The sequence below is a fragment of the Sorex fumeus genome, unplaced genomic scaffold (genome assembly GCF_029834395.1).
Source record: "Sorex fumeus unplaced genomic scaffold, SorFum_2.1 ptg000063l, whole genome shotgun sequence".
Taxonomy (NCBI): domain Eukaryota; kingdom Metazoa; phylum Chordata; class Mammalia; order Eulipotyphla; family Soricidae; genus Sorex; species Sorex fumeus.
In genome coordinates this window covers 84862434-84885920 of record NW_026606120.1, presented here as the reverse complement: position 1 = coordinate 84885920, position 23487 = coordinate 84862434, and the positions used below count along the sequence as shown (strand labels likewise).

At 40.4% G+C, this 23487-nt stretch overlaps 1 protein-coding gene across 1 annotated transcript in view; it reads right to left on the bottom strand.

The window, feature by feature from the left end:
* Positions 1-22378: 22378 nt before the first annotated feature.
* MAP2K6 (mitogen-activated protein kinase kinase 6) overlaps positions 22379-23487 on the bottom strand; it is a 151163-nt gene continuing 150054 nt past the window's right edge. Inside the window, exon 12 of the mRNA XM_056127832.1 lies at positions 22379-22608. Coding sequence (XP_055983807.1) covers positions 22531-22608 — 78 coding nt within the window. The 3' untranslated portion in view covers positions 22379-22530. The remainder of the gene's footprint in view (positions 22609-23487) is intronic.

The following is a 23487-nucleotide window of genomic DNA, read 5'->3' as shown; positions in this document are numbered from 1 at the left end:
CATCTTGCCTTGGAGAATAGAGGGCTGCCGTGTGCCAAAGAAGTTTCTTCCTGGCAGTGCCAGGAAAGCCAACGCAAAGTTCACTGAAGCCCAGATGAATTATTAGGAAGTCACCGAATTTGCAGACAGTAGAGGCAAAATCTTTTCAGTTCATTCTCTAGAACATATGATCCCCTTCTCCCAGAATCCCTTGAGTAGGAAGTCTCTGAGATGTTTAGAGCCCCAAAATAGCACTTCATCTGAAATATAGAAACCGGTTTGGGTTGGGCTGGAGCGATAGCACAGCGGTAGGGCGTTTGCCTTGCACGCAGCCAACATGGCCGACCCGAGTTCGATTCCTCTGCCCCTCTCGGAGAGCTCGGCAAGCTACCGAGTATCTCGCCCACACGGCAGAGCTTGCCCGTGACGTATCATATTCGATATGCCAGACACAGTAACAACAAAGTCTCCAATGGAGACGTTACTGGGCCTGCTGGAGCAAATCGATGATCAATGGGAGGGCCTTTACTATACTTTTTACTTTACTATGTTTGGGTTGGGAAACACTCAGTGATACTTAGGGGTGCTGAGAATGGAATTCAAGACTTCACACAGATAAGGCAAGTTCTTTACCACTGAATCACATGTCTGACCCCAAGAAACTACTTTTTTGGGGGGTTTGGTCACACCCCATGTTGCTCAGGGGCTACTTCTGCCTCTTTCCTCCCTGTAAGGTTTCTTCTGCACCATGTGGAGCCAGAGATCAAACATGGGCCTTCTGTATACTTAGTCCTGGGAGTCCTCTCTCCAAACTTATTATTTTTATCCACAAGCATGAAGGTGTTCAAGCATAGGGAGGATATTTTTTAAATTTGTCTTCCTGATATTTCTCTCCTATGAAATAGTTGCCTTTTTAATTAAGAAAGGCATCTGTGATTTACCAGGTTGTTTATAACGGAGCTTCAGGCAATGTCATTTTCCAGTATCAATCCCAACACCAGTGCCAACTTCTGTCCATTAATGCCCCCAGGTTTTCTAACCCCTCCCCCGACTCCCAGCTCCTGCCTTTTTAACAAACACCTTTTAAAGTTTGGTTATTGTATTTTGGGTCTACTGCTTATGGTGTTGTTAGCTCTGTGGATTAGAAATAAACACACACACACACACACACACACACACACACATGCACGTGTGCAGATACATATATATACACACATATATATATTGTGCCTGATAACATTTTTTTCCATTTTATTATGGTACTACAATTTGCAGATTTATTCATAGTTGAGTTTCAACTATACAAATGTTCCACCACTAATCCCACCCCAGTGTCAACTTCCCTCTACCAGTGTCTACTTTACACCCATCAGTCTGCCTCCTTGGCAGGCACTTTTTTAAGTTTGGTTGTTACAGCTTGGTTGTTACTCCTGCTTTCAGTGTTCTGGTTCTGTGGTTTAGATACACAGATATACCATCAATGACTTTTTAAAAAAAAAGAAAAGAAAATCACATTTGACCCGATGTTGGAGTGTTCATGTATTTTAAGACTTACATGTACAGAGGACTCCTGTACATGTTTGTGAATGATCTGTGCTGGGGGTTATTTTTTTGTTCCCACTGTGGAGTCAAAGTTCAAAGAATCTCCATAGTGTAGGTCTGGCACTGGAAATGTCAAAACTGGATGAAAAGAATAGATAAAGAAGCTTCTTAAGGGGCTGGAACAATAGCACAGCGTGTAGGGCGTTTGCCTTGCACGTGGTTGACCCGGGTTTGATTCCCAGTATCCCATATGGTCCCCCGAGCACTGGCAGGAGTAATTCATGAGTGCATGAGCCAGGAGTAACCCATGGGCATTGCCAGGTGTGAGCCAAAAAGGGGGGAAAAAAAGAAGCTTCTCAAGTCATGACTAGGCTGATCAAAATGGGACTTGGGCTGATCTGAGAAGAGTATTGAAACCCAGGTTCTTCCCAGCGTGGCCTCATTCCTAGGGGTGGGCACTGATAAGGATCTCAGCCACAGGCAGGCAACTTCCGGGAAGCCCTTCTCAAAAACAAATGCGGCTCCTTTACCTCTGACCAGGGTCTCCAGGGTTGGTGGCCGCAGCTTAATGATGATTGGTTTTGCTTGCAGAGTTTGAGCTCCAGCTTTATGAAGTATTCTGTGGGTAGAGTGCCCCCAAGAGCAATGGGACGTTCTGCTCTGACTCTTGTCGGAGCAAAAGAACATCACGCCAAAACTAATAATTGTATTGGCTCAGAGGATTTTTGTTTTGTCTTGGGGTCAGGAGGCAGACCTGGAGTTGCTTGGAGGCTATTCCTGACTCAGTGCTCAGCCGCTGAATGTAAGGCTCCAGTCTTTGTGTGTGTGTGTGTGTGTGTGTTTATGTAAAATGGTTTGGCTTAGAGAAATAGGAAGAGAGGGAGTGAGATTAAGGGCTAAAGAGAGGAGAGGAAGAGGGAAAAAAGGGAAAGAAAGGCATGGAAAGAGATGGAGGGTGGGGGAGAGAGAGAGAGAGAGAGAGAGAGAGAGAGAGAGAGAGAGAGAGAGAGAGTTATGTGTTCAGGAAGAGAATATGGGCTTCTCCAGAGAGGAGAAAGTTTACAAGGAAAAAATAATAAAAGTAACAGAATAGGAAACTAACACCCAAGAATAGCTGAGATAAGTACCAGGAGGTTCATTCCATGGCTTGGAGGCCAGCCTCACATGCTAGGGGAAAAGGCAGCTCAGATAGAGAAGGGAGCACCAAATAAAGGGTGTTGGGAGGATCCTTCCAGGATGGGAGATGCATGCTGAAAGTAGACTATAGACCGAACAGATTGCCACTCAATGCCTCTTTGGCAAACCACAGCACCCAAAACGAGAGAGAGAACAAAAGGGAATGCCCTGCCACAGAGGCAGGGTGGGATGGGGGATATGGGGGGATGGAAGGGATAGTGGGTTCAGTGGTGGTAGAAAATGGGCACTGGTGGAGGGATGGGTACTCGAACATTGTATAATTGAAACCCAAGCACAATAATTTGTATGTCTACAACTGTAGCTCATGGTGTTTCACTAATAAAAATTTAAAAATAAATAAATATATGAAAAGACCTCTCCAGAGGGGAGTGTGAATGTGAGCCCCATGAAGTGGAAAAAAAATAATTGCACACTTTATGTCTACTATCCTTTGGTGTTATTCTCCTATTATGTTACTTTATACTCCACAAATGGGTGCAGTCATTTTGTGCCTACCAATGGCTTGAAAGCAAATCTCTTTTGCTGGGGAAAAAAGGCAGGTGGAGGGGCTGGAGTGATAGCACAGCAGGTAGGGCATTTGCCTTGCATGTGGCCAACCCGGGTTCAATTCTCAGCATCCCATATGGTCCCCCAAGCACTGCTAGGAGTAAGTCCTGAGTGCAGAGCCAGGAGTAACCTTTGTGCATCGCTGGGTGTGACCCAAAAGGAAAAAAAACAAACAACAAAAAAACAAACAAAAAAGGCAGATGGAATGGAAAAGGGACCATTAAGTAAATGATGGTTGGAGGGATCGCTCAGGATGGGAGATGCATGCTAAAAGTAGCATGAACGAAACATGATGGCCACTTAATGTCTATATTGCAAACCATAACACCCAAATGGAGACAGAGAGTAAGAGAGAATGTGTCTGCCACAGTGGCAGGGGGTGTGAAGAGGTGGGGTGGCGAGAGGGAAACTGGGAACATTGGTGGTAGAGAATGGGCACTGGTGGAGGGATGGGTACTCGAACATTGTTTGATTGAAACGTAATCACAAAAATTTGTAAGTCTGTAACTGGATCTCCCGGTGATTCATTAAAATAAAAAAATATTTAAAAAACTAAATTCAATTTAATTTTAAAAAAAGAATTACACACCTCAGGCTAAAATTCAGGTGATCTCCAGACCGAGGAATGAGACTTTCTTTTAATTATTTTTAATTTTATTTTAAGTACCATAGTTTACAAAATTGTTATTGGCATAGATTCATATGTAAAACTTCCAGCATCACCCCCTCCAACCAGAGTGCCCCATTCCCTCCACCACTGTCTCAGGCACCCCCATCCCCATGGCAAAGTTTGTATTGAAGACCAGCTCTCAGCTTCTGTTACCTATGGGTATTTGTTACTCCCTCACTATGTTTCTTCACATTCTGTGTATGAGAGATGGTACTGTGTCTGTCCCTATAGTTACTCGGTTTGATACTCTCCAAATATCTCCACATTGCAAATTGCATTATCTCTTCTTTTCTTAAAAGTTGGTAGTATTGTATTGTGTATATGTACCTAGCTTCTTAATCCAGTCATCTATTTTTAGACACTTGGGTTGATTCTAGGTTTTGGATATTGTGACTAGTGATGCAATGAGCGAAGGAGTATAAATGAGTAGAGTTTTTGGATGCTTGAAGCAGATGACAAGAAATGAATTTCTAGGCCAAATGGAAGCTCAATTCCTAGTTTGTTGAGATGTGTTTATATATATTTTCCCCCTAAAAGGACAAGCCAGTCAACATCCCTACCAGTGGTGAATGAGGCTCCCCTTTCCCCCATATCCCTGCCAACAATGGTTATTTGGAGTAATATTGTTTTGATTTGCATTTCCCTGATGAAGTGCTTCAGAGAAACTTTTAATATACCTTTTGGCCATCTGTATGCCTTTTTTAAAAGAAGTGTCTGTTTGCCTCTTCCCCCAAAATTTTGATGTGTTTTATTTTCCCTCAGGGCTGGAGCGATAGCACAGTGGTAGAGCCTTTGCCTTGCGCACAGCCAGCCCGGTCAAGCCAGGTTTGATTCCTCTGCTCCTCTCGGAGAGTCTGGCAAGCCACCGAGAGTATCGCACCCGCATGGCAAAGCCTGGCAAGCTACCAGTGACATATTCAATATGCCAAACACAGTGACAAGTCTCAAAAATGGAGACTTACGGGGCCTGCTCGAGCAAATCAATGAACAACCGGAGGACAGTGTTTGTTTGTTTGTTTTCCTTATAAAGTTCAACCAACGGTCCAATGGTGCGGGCTAGAGTGATAGTACAGTGGGTAGAACGTTTGCACACGGCCAACCAGGGTTCAGTTCCCAGCATCCCATATGGTACCCCAAGCACTGCCGGGAGTGATTCCTGAGTGCAGAGCCAGGAGTAACCCCCAAGCATCGCTGGCTGTGACCCAAAAAGAAAAAAAAAAGTTCAACCAGTAGTTTATATACCATGGATATCAACTCTTTATCAATAAGTGGTGGCAAATATGCTTTCTCAGACTGTGGGGCATCTTTTTTTTTTCTGGTCATCATTTCCTTTGCTGTGCAGAAGCTTTTTAGCTTGTAAAAGTTCTATTTGCTTATCTTTGCTTTTGTTTGCTTGTCTAGTGGCACTGAATCATTGAAGATACCTCTAGTTTTTTGGGTTTTTTTTTTAACAGACTTACAAACTTTCGTGATTACATTTCAGTCATACAATGATTGAGTACCTAGCCCTCCACCAGTGCCCATTCTCCACCACCAATGTTCCCAGTATCATTCCCACCACCCCACCCCATTCCCCACCCCCACGCCCCCTGCCTGCCGCCTCTGTGGCAGGCATGTTCATTCTCTTTTACTCTCTCTCTCCTTTTGGGTGTTATGGTTTGCAATACAGGTAGTAAGTGGTCATCATGTTTGGTCTATTTTCAGCACGCATTTCCCATTCCGAGTGAGCCCTCCAAACATCATTCACTTAGTGATCTCTTCTCTATCCCAGCTGCCTTCTCCCCAGCATGTGAGGCCAGCTTCCAAGCCATGGAGAGATCCTCCTGGCCCTTATCTCTATTTCCTTGCTTGTTAGTCTCCCATTTTGTTACTTTATATTCCACAAATGAGTGCAGTCATTCTATGTCTGTCCCTCTCTCTCTGACTCACATCACTTAGCATAATACTCTCCACATTGATCTACTTATATGCAAATTTCATGATTTCATTAAGTGTCATAAAATGTTCTCCCTAAGTTTTTCTCAATATAATCTATGGATTCAGATCAGATACCAAGTTCCTTAACATATTCTGATTTGACTTTTGTGCATGGCATTAGGAAAAGCTCTGAACTTTTTGTTGTTGTTGTTCTTGTTTTTTTTTTTTCCCTTTTTGGGTCACACCCAGCAATGCTCAGGGGTTACTTCTGGCTCTGCACTCAGGAATTACTCCTGGCAGTACTCAGGGGACCATATGGGATGCCAGGGATTGAACCTGGGTTGGCCACATGCAAGGCAAATGCCCTACCCACTATGCTATTGCTCCAGCCTCATGTTGTTGTTGTTGTTTTAAGTAAAGTATCATTGAGGTAGAATTTGTTTCTCCATTTCCATGCTTTGTACATTATTCCCTGGTGCGCCTATCTGATCATTTCTTCCTCTCTGAATACATCTACTCAAGGTAAGGAACATCAGAACACCATGGCTAGAGCAGATCCTAACACTGCAAATTTCTAATCGTAGGCTACTCCAGGTTGGGCTGGAGCAAGAGCACAGTGGGTAGGGCATTTGCCTTGCACGCGGCGACCTGAGTTTGATTCCTCCGGCCCTCTCGGAGAGCCTGGCAAGCTACCTGTGACATATTCGATATGCCAAACACAGTAACAAGTGTCACAATAGAGACATTACTGGGCCCGCTCAAGCAAATAGATGAACAACGGGAGGACAGTGCTATAGTGCTACAGGCTACTCCAGGTTAGTTCTATCTCAACGTAAGTCTGGACCTGGAGAGGGTTAGTACCACAGGAGTGGAAGGAAAGAGCAGTGTTGAGACATGTAGAGGAAACTACTACTAACATTTATCCCTGGGAAGGGCTTTTGAGATCTCTAAGCTCTTAAAAACTGATCAAAGTCCATCAGATTCAACATCAAGGTAAGAGAATAAAGATATTCATCAAGGCAATAAAAAGGAAATAGTTAAAATTTCTACTGGGAGGGGCACAGTTCAATATATCAGGACATCACTGTCACTGTCACTGTCACTATCCTCCTGTTGTTTATCGATTTGCTGGAGCGAGCACCAGTAATATCTTTATTGCGTGACTTGTTGCTACTGTTTTTGGCATATTGAATACACCATGGGGAGCTTGCCAGGCTCTGGTGTGCAAGCGGGATACTCTCGGTAGCTTGCCAGGCTCTCCGAGAGGGACAGACAGAGGAATTGAACCCGGGTCAGCGGCATGCAAGGCAAATGTCCTACCCACTGTGCTATTGCTCCAGCCCATCAGAACAGGACAGTTCTTAAAATTGATGATACTATCTCCATAAGCTGGCATAATGAAATACCCGTGACATCATTTGGAAGTCAAAGCAGATAGCACTCACATAGTTCCATGTTTTATAAGCGCATGAATTTGTGTGTGTGCAAAAAAGTATGGAATAGTTTAAAGAACACATGAACCATTAGCTCCGAATTATGGATCACGTTTATTGTCCTGTCAGCATTCTCTACATCTTCTCATATTGTATTTAAAAAAAAAAAACACGAGGAACAGAGCTGTTTCCATTTGAAGGGAAAACACCTACTCAGCAAGTATTTATAAACTATGACCATCTGGGGTGGTTGGGGACGTACTAACTAGAGTTTTGAGTCATTAGAGTCCATGTCTGCCTCTCTCCCATGTCATTTCATTCTGACTATGGGTGAAAACTTTCAGAGACATAACTATCTCACCCTCTAAGAGATAACATTTTGCTGTTGATAGAATGCTTTCCTTGAAAAAAGTATGGATGGTAAATAAAAGAAAACTAATTTGACATTAATACATTTTGTCTATGATCTCTTAAGGATTTAGGAAAAAAGGAACAAAACTCAGAGTTTACCAGTATAATTTCCCTATATTATGTTGACCACATGTAGTAATCAAGTCTTCAAACATACCCCCACCAAGAAATACGAGTCCTAGGACTCACCATGGAAATCACATGAGATGTAATTTCCTCATAGTTTCTACCTGGGCCTTTTGAATCACTAATTCTGAGGAAATGCATGTGCTATGAAAAAATTGCAATGACTATAAGACAGTCAGACTGTAAAGAGCCCAAACTAGCTGAGTGACATGAGGTAGGTTTTGGGGGAGGAGGACATTTCTTCATCCTCAGCTCTCTTGGAACCCGCCCAAGCACCAAAAAAGGTGAAGCTTTCCAGGGACTCTTGCTTCAACCACCACATGACTGCAATTGCAGGAGAAATGCCAAACAAAAAGCACCCACCCAAGCCCTGTCAACATACAAGAACAGGAGAAAGAGTTTGATGTTGCTAAGTATTAAAAGTTTATTATGTTACACTGGATAATCAAATTCAGAGAAACAATCACTGCCACTGTCCTCTGTTGTTCATCGATTTGCTCGAGCAGGCCCAGTAACATTGTGAGACTTGTTACTGTGTTTGGCATATAGAATACGTCACGAAGAGCTTGCCAGGCTTTGCCGTGCGGGCGAGATACTCTCGGTAGCTTGCTGGGCTCTCCAAGGGGGTGGAGGAATCGAACTTGGGTCAGCTATGTCAGCCACGTGCAAGGCAAACACATTACCGGCTGTACTATAGCTCCAGCCCCAGAAAACAATATGGAATTAAAAATTTTAGCTGAAAAAAATTACAAACAAAAATCAAAAAACAAAAACTACAAAAAAAATAGCTTTTCATTTAAAAACTGATTTTAGATTACAGAGTGGTGCTTGGAAGTCACACTGGAAGTGCTCAGAGGACCGTATTGTACCAGGTGATCCAACCCCCAGTAAAGCCAGTGCCGCAGCCTCTTTGAGTTACCTCCTTAGTCCCTAAAAAAACAAACCTTTTTAAAAATCCGTGACATGCTATAAATCAGAAGGAAAAAAAATCCCATAGGACTATTGATGAGGTCATTTTCTAATTATAGCATCAACTTGTTTAAGTAATAACCATATCAAGGTGAAAGAGTGCCACTGGGGGTTTATGGGTTTAATGGGTTAACAATAAGAATTAACAACTCTCCTCTCAAAGGAATTAATGTGGCTACAAGTCAAAAAGGTCTAGTGCCTCTGTGTATAGGTCAAAGAACTCTAGAGACATAACCATATTTACTTGAGCTAATGTTTTCTTTCTTTCCCATAACTTCTGAGTGCTGCCCTGCTTGATGGTACAAGGCAAGTTTCCTAATACTACATACATTACGTAGAGAACTAGGAAAAACTCAAATGACTGCCTGGCTTCACTGTTTAGTGTCAGGAACACATGCAAGCCAAAGAGTCTTAGTCTTAATCTTTTCATGTAAGCCATCTGGTCTCGTCGCTACCATAAGCCATCTGATTTTAATAATAAAATATTGGCTTTCACTTCTAACCTAGGAATATTGCCTATAAGAATATTGAGTCTGAAGTTCACTACAGATGAAATGACTTTCTAATGAGTCTTCAAGACTGCTATCCAGTTGTTTTGCTATGTTTTGTTCCATTCGACTTGGGAAGTAGGATAGCAGAGGCAAGGAAAGAAAAAGAAACCAAATCACTGAAGCCAAGCTTTTACATGCAGGGCTTTGTCCACATAGAAAGAAAGAAAGAAAGAAAGAAAGAAAGAAAGAAAGGAAGGAAGGAAGGAAGGAAGGAAGGAAGGAAGGAAGGAAGGAAGGAAGGAAGAAAGAAAGAAAGGTAAAAAAAGCATTTCTGGAGCAAAGGATTTTCATGAACAACTCAATTAATGTACAGACAGACTCGCTGAATTTTCTCCAATGTCTTTTATTGGTTGTACATTTTAAGATCAACACACCGTTTCTTTCCTGGACACTTAGTTCCTGAACAGTAGGGGCTTTATTTGTCCTAGCTATGAAAGTTATAGCAAGCACTTTGAACAGAAAGAGGTGGCTGGGTGTCTTTTTTTTTTGGCCATGGTCGCTGTCTCCTCTATCTTCAAACTGTGTTTTGAGTCAGATCATAGATGGGCACTGCATGGAACATAACACATAGGGTGTGAGGGTGTTCAGGTACACATACAAACCTCCAGAGAGACTCAAATCTTTTAACACCTCAGCAGCTCTGTGAAAATCCCGAGATGTAAAATCAAAGGGGACACTCCTCATCAGTGGAGGAGTCCAAATTTTACTTCATCTCCCATTTTGTTTTCCTTTCGAAGTGATAGGAGAGGATTCCAGAAGTTTCTCTGCAAACTATGGCACCACTATAAAGCTCAACATCTCAGCCATTTCCTTTGTCCAAAACACAGATTTGGAGAACTATTTTGTCAGACCCCCTACTCTTTGGTGACTCTAGTCTTAGTCTGAAAAGAGGATGAATAGTTATAATATTATATTTTAAACATAATATGGGATTGGAAACGTCACCCCCTACAATGACCTTTAGGACGTAATATTGAGCCTACCTTTCACATTCCTCATGTATTGACCAGTCAAGGTCAATCATCAAGGCCATGAAGTCTATGGCCCACCAATGGTGTTAGCGCACACAGAAAATATAAATAGGTGAGAAATCAGACCAAGGACAGGTGGCCTCTCCAAATGTTAATAATAAACATGTTTTCTCTATAGCCACATTCAGTATATTTTGGGGATGTCACGAGGCTTAACTTATACACACCTATATCCCAGCTGCCTAGACTCCAAATCTTGGACATCAGTTAGTAACTTGGTTTTGGGATTTTGAGATATTGTCACTGTGACTGGAGTAGTTAAAAGGGGGTGAGGTGGGAAGCATACAACCTGGATAACAGGAAAACTAGGCTAATGTGAAAAAGAAGGAGGGACACAAACATTTTGGCAAAGACAGCAAAGGCATGTCTTCACACTCAATATATATTTTTAAATACAATCCCAGAGGCTGACTGCAGTTCTGGCATTTGATATCAATAATATCTCCCCCTCTACCTATATAATGATAATGAATGTTTCTGCCTTCAGAAGTCAAGATATACGCACATTGCCATCCAGGAAAACACAGAGTTAAGTATACAACCCAACTCCATTCCTTCCAAAGCTACAAGCATCAAGTTCCCACGGCCAGAACTTGAATTTCACATCCACCTCAAAGGCATGGAAACATTCCACCCACATGCTTCAGAGGTCTTTATTTTATGAACTTCTAATGAATTCCATACTTTACAGGTCAGCCTGCCTCATTCATTAAAAAAAAAAAAAACAGTCCATGAAGAAGAGATGATTTCCACCAAGAAAAGCTAGAAGCATGTTTGAGAAGGCAGGAGAGATGAGAGAATCCATAAATCCATTTTCTTTCTTCAATATCAAATACTTCAGAAATACTAGAAGTGGGTTTTGGAGGAGAGGGACACACATATCACCTCTCTGATTTCCTTGCAGAATATTTCAGGTATCAGACTATCTAACTGGGTCTACTAACTTACCTAAATGACGTCCTTCTGGCATCAAGATATTACAAAGACTAGCTATTTTCAGGCCCCACTTCTATCTTTAGAATAAACATGGTTTTAAAGCATACTTGGGGTGCCACATAGGAAAATAAGCAATCACATATGCAAGTTTTGAAAGGTCTGTCATAAAATTAACACAGTCTAAGAAAGACATGTTATTTTTTTCCTAACAGAGATCAGATGAACCAGTGAAAACAGCACTCTTGGCCATAAGATTATAACACAAAGAAAACTTGGGGTTGGGTTGGGTGGCAATTTCCTTATTGTGGATTGTAAAGTTCAATCCCATGTCAGTTATATTTGGTGTCTCATTGAGATTCTCACCAAAAACTTATAAAAACGTTTATATATTTAAATAAAGATGCCAAATGACATCCTGAGTGCCTCGTTCAGCTTTAAATGAACCCATGTGATGAACATTGGAAGTATTTCAAATTGTGCAAGTTAATTACATAAAGAAAACATTTTTCCACTAAAAATACCTGTTTTTATTAAAACATCATTTCAGTTCATATAGAAAAATCACTCCACGCAGAAAATAAATTTGAGACCAAGGAATACATCACGCAGAAAGGGATTATGAGAGATAAATTGAATTTTCTTCATCAAACCTCTTGCATGGTTTTTATACAGAGATTGACCAAGAACTCCATAAATTTTTGCTCAGTGGAACTTACAGACACAGAGAATGGTCTACAATGGCCGCTGTGAGATCCTTACCAAATTTGGTTTTCTGGTGAACAGAGAACCATCCAAACACACCATACACTCTTTCTGTGATCGGAAGGCCCTGGCACAATAAGAGTTGATGTCAAAGCATCCCCTTAAGGTTCATCCTTACCATAGACTACACATGACTTTTGGTTTCTAAGAGTTCTCATTAGTGTCTGCCACTAAAACATTTGTAAAACCCAGAACCTATTGCTCTGTTAGCTTGAGTCTCAGGTCCTAACCTCTCAGTGCCAAAACTGTCTTAAGAACTTTTCTTGACCTACACATCACCTAACATAAATGATAACTCCTACAAACACGGGAAGCTTAGAAATTCTCTCTTCACCCTGATTCTCATCAGACAACAATTTTACTAGCCACAGCAATTGGCAATTATAGGAAATAATACTAGTAGTCAAGTATTCTGGGAGATTGTTGGGAGTTTGCAGTGAGAGAGGCTGGCCTTCATCACCCTATTGTCCCATTCTACACATGACACATGATACCCAGAGCAGCACTCTAAATAACCTGGAATTTTTTTCTGTGCCTTCGACTCCTAATTCCCCAAGTACTTGAACCTCCACTAGGACAGACAGATTGGGATCAGGAGAATAAAATAAAACAACCAATTTTCACATGCTGCTTTGGCAAACTCTTGAGTGTTACTTTTAGGAGTCTCCTTCTAGCTCCTTTGATGAAGATTACAGCATGTTTTTATAAACACCCACAGTTCTCTGCATTGCAAAAAGGGCATGGTTAGACTGGGAAGACAGAACGTGTTATGGCACATGCTTTGCATGCAACAGACCTGTTTTCCATCTGTGGTACCACTTCCCCAATCATAGCCCTGGAAGTTCCCGCACCACAGGTCCTGAGCAGAAATGCCTCCAGTCTGGCTGACCAAGAATACTAGGGAATGGTCCTCAGAGGATCTCTTGAAAGCCTCCACCCTTAGGGCACTCTCATCAGATCAACTTAGACATCCATCTTTCTTAAAAACATCTGCCATCAGCATTGAAGACTATGTACACAGTGGTCGATGGATGTGTTAGACACCTCAAAAATGCATTATTACCATCCCCTGAGCCACTAAACCTTTTGGGGAGGTGACATTAGTTTAAAAGGGTAACCCTATGGACTCAGGAACAAATGGGAAACTACAGAAAACGTTCTGATGTCCAACTTAATGTCTTGTTACAGATATTCTTTATAGTTCCGTGCTTTCAAGGAAAAAAATAAACTCAATCAAGATGTAATTTTTAACGGGCTGGAGTGATAGTGCAGCAGGTAGGGCATTTGACTTGCATGTGGCCGACCCAGGTTTGATTCCCAGCATCCCATATGGTCCCCTGAGCACACCGCCAGGGGTAATTCTGGGTGCAAAGCCAGGAGTAACCCCTTTGCATAGTCGGATGTGACCCAAAAGCAAAAAAAAAGGTGTAATTTTTAAGATGAGTTTTCCATATCAGATCTTATCAAAGTATCTCTACTATAAGACTGAAAATAAGAAAAGGGAGAGGTCTGTCTGCCATGTTCATTAATCTTTCCACTCTCCCAAAGTGGTCCCAAGTTAACATGGATTTTTTTCATTTGTCTTTTCCCTTGTTTTCAAACACTACTTCAAATCACTGTTCATCCTTAAATTCCAAAATACCAGTGATAACCCCATATGCCATTGCTTAACTTGCTCTATTGAAATAAACCAGTAGGCTCCAATGCAAATGTTGGTACTGACCAAATAATGCTCATCTTTTCCATCACTGTACCCAAGGGGCAGAAAGACCCAACTGAACTGCTGTCTTTAAAAGTAAACAAAAGTTATCATAAAGTCTTTCATTTGGGATGAGGGTTTTACTAAGTCCTCTTACATATTCTTTGCATTTCAAGGCTTGAGACTACCATTTAAGCAAGATTGTTAGCATTGACTTTTGATACAAAAAAAAAAAAGAAAGAAAAAGCCTGCCTCAATCCTTTGCCTAAAGGTGTTAGGTCAGTCCAGATCATCTGTGACAGGCAAAGAAATAATAACAAGCAAATTATAAGACAGGAAACTATAAAAGAATGTTGACAATCTTCTCAAAACCATAAACTTCAGGGATGACTTAGGAAGCCCCATTTTCTACATGAAGACACAATTAAGTGGCCGAATTTTTCCATTCAATACCCAGGTCATAAGAACATGAACCTCATTTCTATAAAAAGAGCCCTAAGTCTCAGACATTCAAACATGCAACCTGAGTAGAACCTATAAATGGCAATATTAGCATGGACTGTGGGACAATTCTAAGAGATACAAGGCAAATTTCCCAAAACCTAACTATAAAACTCCCAAGCATAAAGATTCACTGTCTTAGATCAAAGAATAAAATATTTGATGCAAGAGATGAAAACATCTCAGGAAACGAACCTCCATATTTTTAAATTCTAATCACATGTTTGTGTTACCAGGTAGTTTCTTAATCAAGCATCCCCACACCTATTCTCTACCAAAATGTTCCTACCACTAATGATTTGACTTTGTCTTATGTTACTCAGATTCATGTTCTCTTTACCGCAGAGAGGTCAGAAACTTTCAGAGAAACTTTGCTTTAAAAAAATATGTCTGCACTTGCATGTTCATTGCAGCACTGTTTACTCTGGAAAAAAACCCGAGTGCCTGAGAACAGATGACTGGCTAAAGAAACTCTGGTATATCCACACAATGGAATACTATGCAGCTGTTTGAAAAGATGAAGTCATAAAATTTGCGAATGGATGGATCAACATGGAAAGTATCATGTTAAGTGAAATGAGTTAGAAAGAGAGGGATCAACATAGAAAACTTGCACTCGTTTGTGGAATATGAAGAAACAGAATGGAAGACTAACACCCAAGATTATTAAAGATAAGTACTAGGAGGATTACTCCACAGCTTAGAAGCTGGACTCACATACTGGGGCAAAAGGCAGCTCAGTTGTAGAAGGGATCACCAAGTAAATGATGCTAGGAGGATCTGCTCAGGATGGGAGCTGCACCCTGTGAGCAGACTATAGACCAAACATGATGGCCACTTAGTGCCTCTATTGCAAACCACAACACCCAAAAGGAGAGAGAGCACAAAAGGGAAAGCCCTGCCACAGAGGCGAGGTCGGGGGAGGGGAGATGAGGTGGGGATGGTGGGAGGGATGCTGGGACCATTGGTGTCAGAAAATGGGCACTGGTGGAGGGATGGATACCCGACCATTGTATGACTGAAATGCAAGCACGGCAGTTTGTAAGTCTGTAATTGTACCTCATGGTGATTCACTAATTAAAAAAAATTAAAATTAAAAAATGGAGGCAGGGGCAAAGCTAAACCTCAAATAAAAACTCAATCACCAACAGGCAAACATCTGCACCAGTAGAAAATTACATTTGATATCCCAATAAATCTTGGAAAAATGATAAAACTTTGTACACAGGAATAGGTGGAAGGGGTATATTTGATGACAAGTTATCATTTGGAAGATTCTAAGATCCAGTGGTTTTTTTTTTCTCCATCAGAAGAGAAAACATTCTTTTAGGAAAACTGTCAACACAAATTCTTAACTTTACTCTGGGAAAGAGTTCCTGAGTGTCCTAAATGTAATTTGTGTTTGTCTGAGGATGCAGCAGATAACAAAGCCTTCTTGAATAACAGACAACTGCTTTACGGAAGGTGAGCTGTCTCATTTTGAAGGAAGAAAATGGAAGTCATTTAAGTATCTGGCAAACAATGATTTGTGTAATAGTCTATATGGCAAAGAAAGCGGAAAAATGGACAAAAGTCAAAGCACATTATATTGCTGTCTCATGGGGAAAGCAAAGCTTTCATGACCAGTTATAAGGCCCTGAAATTCAACCAAGGTAATCACATCTGAATAGAGGCATCTGAATAGAGGCATTTTGCACAGGCCTCTTAAAATGGAAATGTATTGTTTCGTTTTGTTTTTTTTTTTTAAAAAAAAAAAGAGAGCATAGAGAATAGCTTCTTCTCTCTAGATCCAGGGACAATATTCAGTCTCCAGGTACAGAGAGAGCTTAGAGTCCAAATTCACCTCAAAACATGTACTTTTCACCCAAAGCCAATCTTTCTTACTCTCTTAGTGTAAAATGAATGGAAAGAATGGGAATAATTTAAGAATTCTATCCACCTTCTTCTTTCTTCTACTTCTAAGCTAATATTTCTTCCCAACTCCTCTGGTTCTGAAAACCTTGTACAGATGGGGGAAAAGATAATCAAATAATTCATGTCTGAATCAAGAATCTGTGCATACGAACACATCACAGAGAGACATGATCCGCAAAGCTTAGTGACAAGATGGAAGGAAACGGCTGAGACGTGTGTCTTTTGTTTCCAAGATGAAGTAAACTGTTGGTTCTTGCATAGACACAGGAAACATAGATATTCAGTTTCGTCAAGTTGGCTTTCAGAGTAAGGAATGCTTACCTGAGGAAGTGAAGAAAGTTTTTCGTGGGATTAAACAGTTCTTGCCCTTTCCAAATTAATTTTTCTATATCTGTCTTCCTAATCGGCCTCCACAGCAGCAGTGTTAAATAAATTTCTTCCACAGCGTGAAAGAACTCAAGATGTGTGGTTCATCCTTTGAAGTTTTGTATTTGATGACCTAGGATAGGTGCTAACTAATAGGATGGGTCTGAGCACCTAAGCCAGCATGTAGCCTGATTTTTTGCAAATAAAGTTTTATTAGAACACACTGTTTATGCACACATCCATACTCCAAGTGTAGGCCATGTAGTTGGGAAGGAGAGGGTATGAAACACAAAGTCCCAAAAGTCACAATCCAGCTCTTTAGAGAAAGCACTTGCCAATCAACGACCTAGGATGTCATAGTCCATGTTCTTCAAAGATGAGGTTATTAATCCTATGAGATCTATAAACTGTACTACCTTTTCATCCCACACAACAAAAATGCTTACAAAACTTTTCTGTTCTGTGTATTATATGCATTTTCCTAGGGAAATGATTACAGCTTTCAACAGATTCTCCCTTTATACCAATTACAAACAACAATCAAGAGTTTAACTGCCTGCACATTTAACAGTGCCAAATACCAAGCTCACAACAACCCCTCCCCTTACACACACACACACACACACACACACACACACACAAATACTTAGATAAAAATGGATGCTTAATTTTTTTTCTAGTCTATCACATTTGGTAACAATATTTTTGTCTGGCATTTCTCCATCTGAATATGTGTATTTTGGAGAATTCATTTGAAAATTGCACCTTCCACTGCTCATTTAATTTTTTAAAAAAATAAATGAATTCTTTAAGTCAGAAAATCTCCCTTTATGTCACAGGCATTAAAAAAGACAAAATCCCCGAGAAAAGAGCTTTACTTAATTTCACCAAGCCATCGAAAAGAGCCAATAACTATGAATTTGAATTTGCATAAATTTCGGGATCCCATCTTCAAAATTAGAAGTTTCTAAACTATAAAAAGCCACTTGGAAAGATTTTGCAGTAGGAACCCACTCCACTTTCATCCTGGGGTAAAACATTTGATGTTTTACTGTCCACTGTCCTCCCGTTGTTCATCAATTTGCTCGAGTGGGCCCAGTAATGTCTCCATTATGAGACTTGTTGTTACTGTGTTCGGCATACCGAATATGTCATGGGTAGCTTGCCAGGCTTTGCCGTGCAGGCGAGATACTCTCAGTAGCTTGCCAGGCTCTCCGGGAGGGGCAGAGGAATCAAATCCGGGTCGGCCGCGTGCAAGGCAAACGCCCTACCTGCTGGGCTATTGCTCCAGCCCTAATCAAGCAAATTTCTCCGTGTTGAACTAAGCCCATTGATTGACAAGACCATGTTCAACTCAAGATCTCCAGAGTCTCTTTGCCTCTTTTGGGATTAAATTACAGAAATACTAAATAATTGCATCTGAAGAAGCCAGGAGCCCCTTTAGTCTTAGTGCTAGTCTCTGATTCTGGGGTAATATAACTTCACCTTCAAAACTTTGGCATTAAAAAAAAAGGGTGGAGTTCATGCCCAATGCAATCAGCTAATCAGTGGCTGAGTAAATAGCAGTCTCTTACATTAAAAAAAAAAAAACTTTGGCATTTGCCATTTGCAGAACTGATGAACTGCAATAAAAGGTAGGACCTCCATTAAAAAGCTAATCAACTAGAGGCAAGCAAAATTAAAAATGTGTTGATGAAACAGTGAAGCTGGAATAAGAGTGAGAGAGGAGCGAATGGTCAAGAATTCCACTTTGAGGCTTATTAGTTGTTGACTTATATGTGCATCCCTACCACACAAATTTAATCTGTCTACATTAACATCCAGAGGTGCCAAAGCAAACACACAAGGGAAACACAAGAAACTATTCATTTCATGTAGAGGCAAAGAAACCTCTATAGTTTCTTAATAGACGCTTTGATATAAATATTTATATAAATACAGTTATTGAGTATTTGGAGGGTGTTAGGGCAGGCACCATGAAAATAATTTTTCAAACAAACTAGGTTGCCATGAATAGTAAAAGTTTGGGAATCTCTGGGATATACATTTTTTTGTTAAGATTTGGAAGATACACAAAAATCACACAAGCCAAATAATTTGTGTTGTTTTGGGGGAATGAGAGGTGGGGGTCATGTTGGGTCACACCCAGTGGTGCTCAGGGCTTATCGCTGACTCTGTGATTGGGGTCACTTCTGGTGGTGCTCAGGGGAACATATGTACTGCATCCACATACAAGGCCTTAACCCCTGTACTATCTCTCCAGTTCCCTAGTTTGGTTTTCTGTTTAAATACAAGCAATTGGGGCTATCTATTCCTATTCATTTTCCTTTCCATGTTGGTTCTGGCTTTTTCAGTGTGATCAGTATTGTCTTTAATATAAGACTATTTCTCCCTATCAGGAGCCTCAGTCCTGGCTGCCAGTTGAGGGCCAGGTGTAAACTGGAGACAATCTGAAGAATGTTTCTTCATTCATATGAACAACTCAGGAATTTCATCCTCCTTCAAAGTGGCCATCAAGAGAAACCCAGAACTTATTCCTGGGGGACTGACTTTGCTTCAACACACACACACACACACACACACACACACACGCACACATACACTTGAAAAATATATATTTGAAGTATCTTTCAAATGCACAAAAGGAAGGTCTATTTTAAAAGATTACACAGAGGAGGAAACTTCACCTCTGAGGACAGTCGACTTTTAGAGATGACTAAATACAACGAGGTGGAAAGTATGATAAACACGGTGGGTAAACTAAGGAAGATGATTCTGTATGCCTCACATAAAGGAGAAGGAATAGACTTGAAAGCCTTTTTTTTCTTTCAAAGGTATGTGGCAAAAATATTTTCGTATCATTTTTCATATAAATATATATTCTTTCAAGGTAGTTTCTCTGAAGGGCAATACTTGCTATATGGATACACAGACATCAATTCTTTTAACAGTTATTCCTATGACATTTTTGGCTCACCTCTGAAAGCAGAGGTGGATGATTTCATAAATATAAAGACAATTTTTATTATCAATTATGTGACACCAAATCAGACATATTTGGTGAGAAAATATCTTGGTTGCTTTTTGCAGAGCTATGTTGACTTTCTAATACACTGATAAATACAGAGTTGATATGGAGATGGTCAATTCTAGTAGTAGAACACTATTCTCTCTTCCTCTATATATACACACATATATAAACACAGATACATATATATGCAGCATATAGAATATAGATACAGATATGTATCTATACATGTATATATACATAGGAGACTCTCAACCTCCAACTTATATCAACTTAGGAATTCATGCATCTTTATGTTATTTTAATATGACTTGTTAAGACCTTATAGCAGAGTCCTCCAAAAACTAAATCACCACATTCTAAAATTTATACCTAAAAAGATTACTAAGCCATTTTATTTAGTATATAAGGTAGCTATGAGTCACCATAAAGGATATTGTTTCTGTGAAAAAAGGTATCCGAAATTTTCCATCAGAAATCTAGGAAGATGCTATATCTTACTGGGCAAGTTTCTTCTCAAAATGAGGAGAGAGGAAGAAATGGGGGCTTCTCTTACTCTTTGCAAATGCCGAAGAGAAAGTCATTGTAAGTCACCCTACTCCTGAGGTATTAGGCTAGTACTAGTACTGAGGCATGACAAATCCCAAGAGTGACTTGTAAAAAAATGACAACTCCCAGGCCTCACTCTGGATCTAGGGAATCCATGTCTCTGGGATCTCAGTCTTGAGAGCGTTCACATGCTCCCACAATTCAAGAAGACACCAGCATTGAGAGTCCTAGCCTAACTTCCTTCAGTTAGCATGACAAGCTCACGTCTTCACACAGAGATTGGGAAGAGAGTCACATGAGAAAATGCAGGATGTTAAGAATCAGTTAAAGTATAAACCACACTTAAAATCAAGTAAGAATTCTCTGATTCAGAAGAAAATGATGTTTGATTTTATATATTTTACTAAAAAAATGTAACAGATTGACCCTGGGGCTTTCCCCCTATGAATTTCATTTTTTTTCCCAAAATGGAAAAACAGAAAGTAACACAAGTTGGGAATTTTTTTTCCTTCTTCTGGGCCTCAAAAAGGGCCCTCCATATTTAGCAAAGTGAGTCAGGAAGACAATGGCTGTGATTACTAGGACAATACCCCATTTCTGGCTGGAAAAATGGTGAGGACAGAGGTAGATTCAAAGCAGATGAAACTGATGTTTAATAAAACCAGTATCTCTTGAAATAGAATACGCAAAAGTAATGGAAGTACCATACCCGCTCTGGACAACTACTGGCAAGAGCTAGAGGTCAAAGCCATGGAGAAAATCCAAGCAGAAAATTGTTTGATTGCACTTCAAAATCTAAAAAGAAAGAAAAGGGAGGTCTAAAGGGGGTACACTCCCCACTCTGTATCTATGAACCTGAGATAAAGAAGGAAACAAATCTCTCTCTCTCTCTCTCTCTCTCTCTCTCTCTCTCTCTCTCTCTCTCTCTCTCTCTCTCTCTCTCTCCCAAAATTCTCTATCAGTAAATAGCAGGAGTTACTTTATAGTGTTCAAACAAAAACCAAAGCAATGGTTCCTGGTTCTTATTTGTGCTTTCCCTGTAAAGCAATTCACTAGATCTTTCAAGACCCCAAACCTTTAATCAGAGAAGCCACAGGTGTACTGGCCATAGGAAAAGGGCATTCATTGCCTAGTCAACCCATTAGAAATCCACCACATATTTAGCCTCTTATGAAAGGAGGAAGCTACTGCCTGCTGCCGAAGAGAGAGGCAACCTCAATATAACCTGAGGAAACCCATGTCTATTCTTAGGAATGAATTCAACCTTCCCCATCCTCTCTGATTCTTACCAAAGAACTACTAACTGCTTTTACTTTTCTCCTATTTAAAAGTCCTTCCACGAAGAGTAAGTCTTCGTTGAACAGAAAAAGCAGAAGAGTAAGTTCACTACAAGGCAATGTTTGGGGGCTTCTACATTATAGGACACACAAAAGCAAAAAGGAAAAGGCACCACTCTGTGTGACTGACACGTTATGTATCCTCAGGGCCAACCAACGTCCTCCTTACTAAATACAGATGTTCCCCGAAGCCACTTAGCAGAACCTCCCAAACACACAAGCACACACACAAATGAAAGGATATACAGGCAATACAAAAATCACATCACAAATCACATTTCATGAATACTAAACTACAAATGTCAAGAGAACCCCAGTGTGACTCTTTGAACTCTGAGGACAGTGATGTTAGGTTCGCCAAAGTCGGGGGACAGAGTGTGACCAGAATGCCTTGCCACTTCACCTAGAACATGTGATCACCCAGGATTGAGAAGAAATAAAAGAACAAGGCAGGAACCATAACATCTGAAACATGTTCACAAGAAGAGTTCCTTGTTAATATGTTTATAATACGCTGAATGATGCATATTAAATAATTTCTCCTGAACTCCAGATACGACTTAACATTAAAAAGAAGAGCCCTATAAATATTGCCAAATCAACTTTGTTTTTTATGTCTCCCTTCTTGGATATTATGGAATCTTTTCAACCAAGCACTGACACATAAATATTAAAATAATAAATGGACAAACTACAAATCTACTTAAAATTTCATCACTAGTGTAGCACCTTTAAAAAAAAAACAGGGCCAATGCATTCATTTTGTAAAGAACAAGAGCAGTTTGAGAAGCCTGGGGACTCATATGACACATCATTAAATATTTAATCAACCTTTAAAGTTCTAAGCCTTCCATCAAGCTAGAAGATCATTCTATACTATAGATTCCAAGGCCCCCTTTCAGGGGCGAGGGGGGGGCAGGGAAAGAAAATAAAGAGAAAAAAAACCTTCTGAAAGGCAAGGTTTAAATTATCTCAAAGATGAGTTTCTATCGGCGCTTTAGTGAACTTGCTTCACCCCGTAAACCCACCAATCCACAGGAGGGCCATCTGATTGAGTCCACTGTTTTTAATCTCCAAGAATCACTTTTACAAAAGATGCCACATCTGTTGCTTTTGATTCATGTAGGGTAAAAAATGGATGTTGCTAGAAAAGAAAAAAAAACATACATGGTATTAATATTTATCCTATACATTAAGCAAATAAACAAATCTGAGTGGTAAACAAATTGATTAAGCCCTATCAGGACAAAAAAGTTCTTCCAGGACCAGAGTGATAGTACACTGGGGAGGGCATTTGTCTTGCATGCGGCCGAACCGAGTTCAGTCCCCGACATTCCATATGTTCCCCCAAGAACTGCCAGGAGTAATTCCTGAGTGCAGAGCCAGGAGGAACCCCTGAGCATCACTGAGTGTGACCCACAAAGAAAAAGACAGAGAGAGCGCGCTCTTCCCTCCCCTTCCCAAATCAAGCACATCTCTAGTGATAAAATCTTAAAAGAAATCTCTTAGTTACCTCTCTTTGTCTACTGATATTGGTTTTAATTATAGAGTATCCATATCTATTTTTATAAGAACATATGATTAGAATGTATCAATCTCCTCTCTGGTAAAATGCAAGGATTGGAAAAAATTATCTAAAACTTTGATTTAGAAATGACTGTTCCCTACAGAGTCATTTTTTATCTTATTTTATTTTATTTTTGCCACACCCAATGATGCTTAGGACTTACTTCTGGCTCTATGCTCAGGGATCACTCTTAGTAGTACTCAGGGGTCAAATACTACCCTGAGTAGTATTCAATCACTCCAGGGATCAAACCCAAGTTAACCACATTCAAGGTAAGTGCCTTACCCTCTGTTATAGCTCTTCAGTCTCACAAAGTCCAAAGTTATCATTTTAGAGTGATACAGTAGAAGAAAAATAGAAAGTATCATAGCATGTCTCAGAAATCAGGTAGTTAAAGGAGAAACCAATTTTGTGGAACTGTCAATGGGTAAGGCTCCATCTGCCTTTGGTATTTGG